The sequence below is a fragment of the Fonticula alba genome, assembly GCF_000388065.1.
Source record: "Fonticula alba strain ATCC 38817 unplaced genomic scaffold supercont2.5, whole genome shotgun sequence".
Lineage (NCBI taxonomy): Eukaryota > Rotosphaerida > Fonticulaceae > Fonticula > Fonticula alba.
The window spans coordinates 117,450-120,259 of record NW_009242975.1 but is presented as its reverse complement, the minus strand read 5'-3'; the positions used below and the strand labels follow the sequence as shown (position 1 = coordinate 120,259).

The window sequence follows — 2,810 nt, the reverse complement described above, 5'->3', positions numbered from 1 at the left end:
GCTGGACACCTGGAGGTAGTGCTCCGGGGGGATGAACAGGCCGGTGCGAATTTCCCGGCTGATAGACAGCCACAGCTGCTGCTGATAGAGCGAGTAGGACCGGCTGCCGTCGGGGCCGATCCAGTGGGTGGGCATGCCGGCGGGGGTGAAGGCCGACATGGGCCTTTGGATGTCCATCAGGGGATGGTGGCCTGCATAGAGCGGAAGCTCGGCCGATAGCAATCCGGGAACATCGGCCAGCAGCATCATCACCAGCAGTAGCAGCGGCAGCAGCGGCAGCGGCAGCGGCAGCGGCAGCGGCAGTGGTCGGCCAGCAGGCGGCGGCATCTGGGCCCGCTGGTGTCTGGGCCGCCGGCCGGCGGACAGCTCCATGGCAGAGGGCGATCCAGGGGGATGATGGGGCTGGAGCACAAGAAAGCGAGTCTACCTGCGGCACTTGCGAGCGAGTGAGGGGGGGGGGGGGGAGTGGGGGGTGGCCATGGGCTGGGGTCGCGTCCAAGGGTGTGCCTTGGGAAAAAGCAGGCCGACCGGGGGGCGCCCTGCCCCGTCGGTAGATCTTCCCAGCCCGAGGCGCGGGTAGATCGCCACACGGCCGCGCCGTGTTGCGCACCCCCCCCCCCCGCCCCCCAGGCCGGCGGGGGAAAGCCCGTGGCAGGTGTGCGGCTGAAAACTGTTGTATCATTTGTGTGAGTAAAAATGTGGTGCTTATTGGCCGAGGGAGGCGCACCGAGCGCGGGGGGGAAATCTCCCTGAAACGCCCGGGACTGGTGGATAATGGCGGGCGGGGGTACTTCAAGCGTCACACGAGCTGATCATGCGCAAGGCGCGCCGCTCCGGGGCATTGTGGCGGAAGCTCCATGTAGCCGACGGATGAGCAGCATGTGAGAGCCTTCCCACGCGTGACGCGTCACGGGGATGGCCGTCGTAAGGAATAGCATTCCAAAGAACGGATTGCGGGGTAGGACAGCGGCCAGGCGGCCGCGAGAGGTCGGGCGGCAAAAGGTGCTCGACGAAGCGGGAAGGGGGGAGATGTGCGAGTGGGCGGGTCCTCGGATTTGCCCCTCGACCGGCGCCTGCAGGTCAAAGGGCAAGGGCTCCCTTCCACCGAGAGCGAGAGAAGACCTCGGCGGCTGTGTGTCGGAGGGTGTACGAAAGTATGGCCGCAGCACCGGCCCAGGCCGGCGGGCGCCTGCTCTTGGGCTTCCTCTCGGGCCCCATTTGACGTCCGAGTTCTTTTGCCTCTTGCTTGGCACTGCCTCGCATCGGACCGAGTTGCCGACTCACCTGGAAGCAGGAGACCATGGGCCACTGGCTGGCATGCGCCCCCTCTCTCTCTCTCTCCATGCCAAGAACTTACTGACTGGGTGGCCGATCGCACAGGAGCCCTTCGTCCAACTTCACGCACTGGGCTTGGGCTTGGCCCGTGCGAAGCCTGCTACAACAGCAGGGGCACATCGCGTGGTCTCCAACGCATGTGGGGCATTTCCCCCGGGGCTTGGACCGGATGCACCTTCCCGGCCCTCGTGGCTCGGCCGGTGCTGGCCCTTGCCCGGGCGGATGCCGGATGCCGCCCCGGGGGGGGGGGGGGTGCCCACCGTCGGTCGTTGGAGGGGGCCACCGGCGCCGGGCCACGCGCTCAAGGGTGCTCCATGCCGACCGGGGGCCGGCCGGGGCGGCCTGGTTCCGGGCGCAGGCGGCGGCATGGTCGGCCATCCGCGAGCAGGAGCAGTGGCAGAGCCGGTCGAGGGCGGGGTCCCGAAGCGTGCCGGTCCCGGGCGGGCGCGTGGCCATGCAGCGTGTGAGCGGCGGGGGCCGTGGCGCGCTTGTTGAGAGGCCTCTTTTGCGGCGGCGCCGGCAGCCGACAGATGCCCCCGTGGGCGCGAGGGCAACAGAGCGGACATGGGTCGCGGTCCGGCATGTTGGCGTGTCTGCGGGTGTATTGGTGTAAATATGCATTCGCATCTGCATGTGTGTGTGTGTGTGTGTGTGTGTGTGTGTGTGTGTGTGTAGTGGCGGATGGCTTGGTATTGGAGCGTCCGAAACGGGGGGTGGGGATCCGACAGGGCGAGCCCTGCTTGCTTGCCTGCCTGTGCGTGATGCGGGGATTTCCCGCCCGCATGCCTGCCTCTGGCCGGGGCGCGCTCTTCTCCCCCGAGCAGGCCGCCCCTGGGTGCCCCGGTCGCCGGCGCGGCCGCATGTGCAGCCGTGCCGTCCGGCGCGCATCGCCCGAGAGGGGACAGGCCCGATGCATCTAGGGCACTGGCCGGGCCAGCCCGCCAGCCGCCAAGTAGAATGCGGCGCACCGCTGGCGGAAAAGCCCGGCGGTGGGCCGGCGCTCGAAGTCCGCCTGCCAAGCAGCCTCCAACAGGTCCGGCGCGTTGGCGAAACACCGGCCGGGCAGCACCAGGACCTCCATGCTGGGCCGATGGCCGGCCAGCACGGAGGCCCGGATGTCGCCGAAGTCCAAGTCTGGAGGGTGCGACAGGAAGCGCACGCGGGGAGCAAGGGAAGGGAGCAACAGATCAGTGCCAAAGAAGGTGGGGATGGAGCCGCGCGCAAGCCATGGGCCAAAGGTGCCCGCGAGGGCAAAGCGCCAGTACCTGTCCAGGGCCTGTCGCGTGCGAGGCACTCCCAGAGCATGACCGCCGCGCTGAAGATGTCCGCCGGCAGCAGGGCCGCCCGGTCCAGCGAAATGCCCCGCTGGAAGGCGCCGATCACCTCCGGCGCCGCGTACCGCACGGTCATGGCATTCAGCTCGGGCAGGGTGTTGACGAGGACCGACGACCGGTCGGTGCTGAGGTTCCGGCTGG

At 68.8% G+C, this 2,810-nt stretch overlaps 1 protein-coding gene across 1 annotated transcript in view; it reads right to left on the bottom strand.

Annotated features, from left to right (window-relative positions):
• Positions 1-1,986: 1,986 nt before the first annotated feature.
• The window catches only part of H696_03232 (hypothetical protein), an 8,029-nt gene continuing 7,205 nt past the window's right edge, over positions 1,987-2,810 (bottom strand). Inside the window, exons 4-5 of the mRNA XM_009497118.1 lie at positions 2,601-2,806; positions 1,987-2,469 (exon numbers count right to left, since the gene is read on the bottom strand). Of these exons, the coding sequence (XP_009495393.1) occupies positions 2,252-2,469; positions 2,601-2,806 (424 nt within the window). The 3' untranslated portion in view covers positions 1,987-2,251. The remainder of the gene's footprint in view (positions 2,470-2,600; positions 2,807-2,810) is intronic.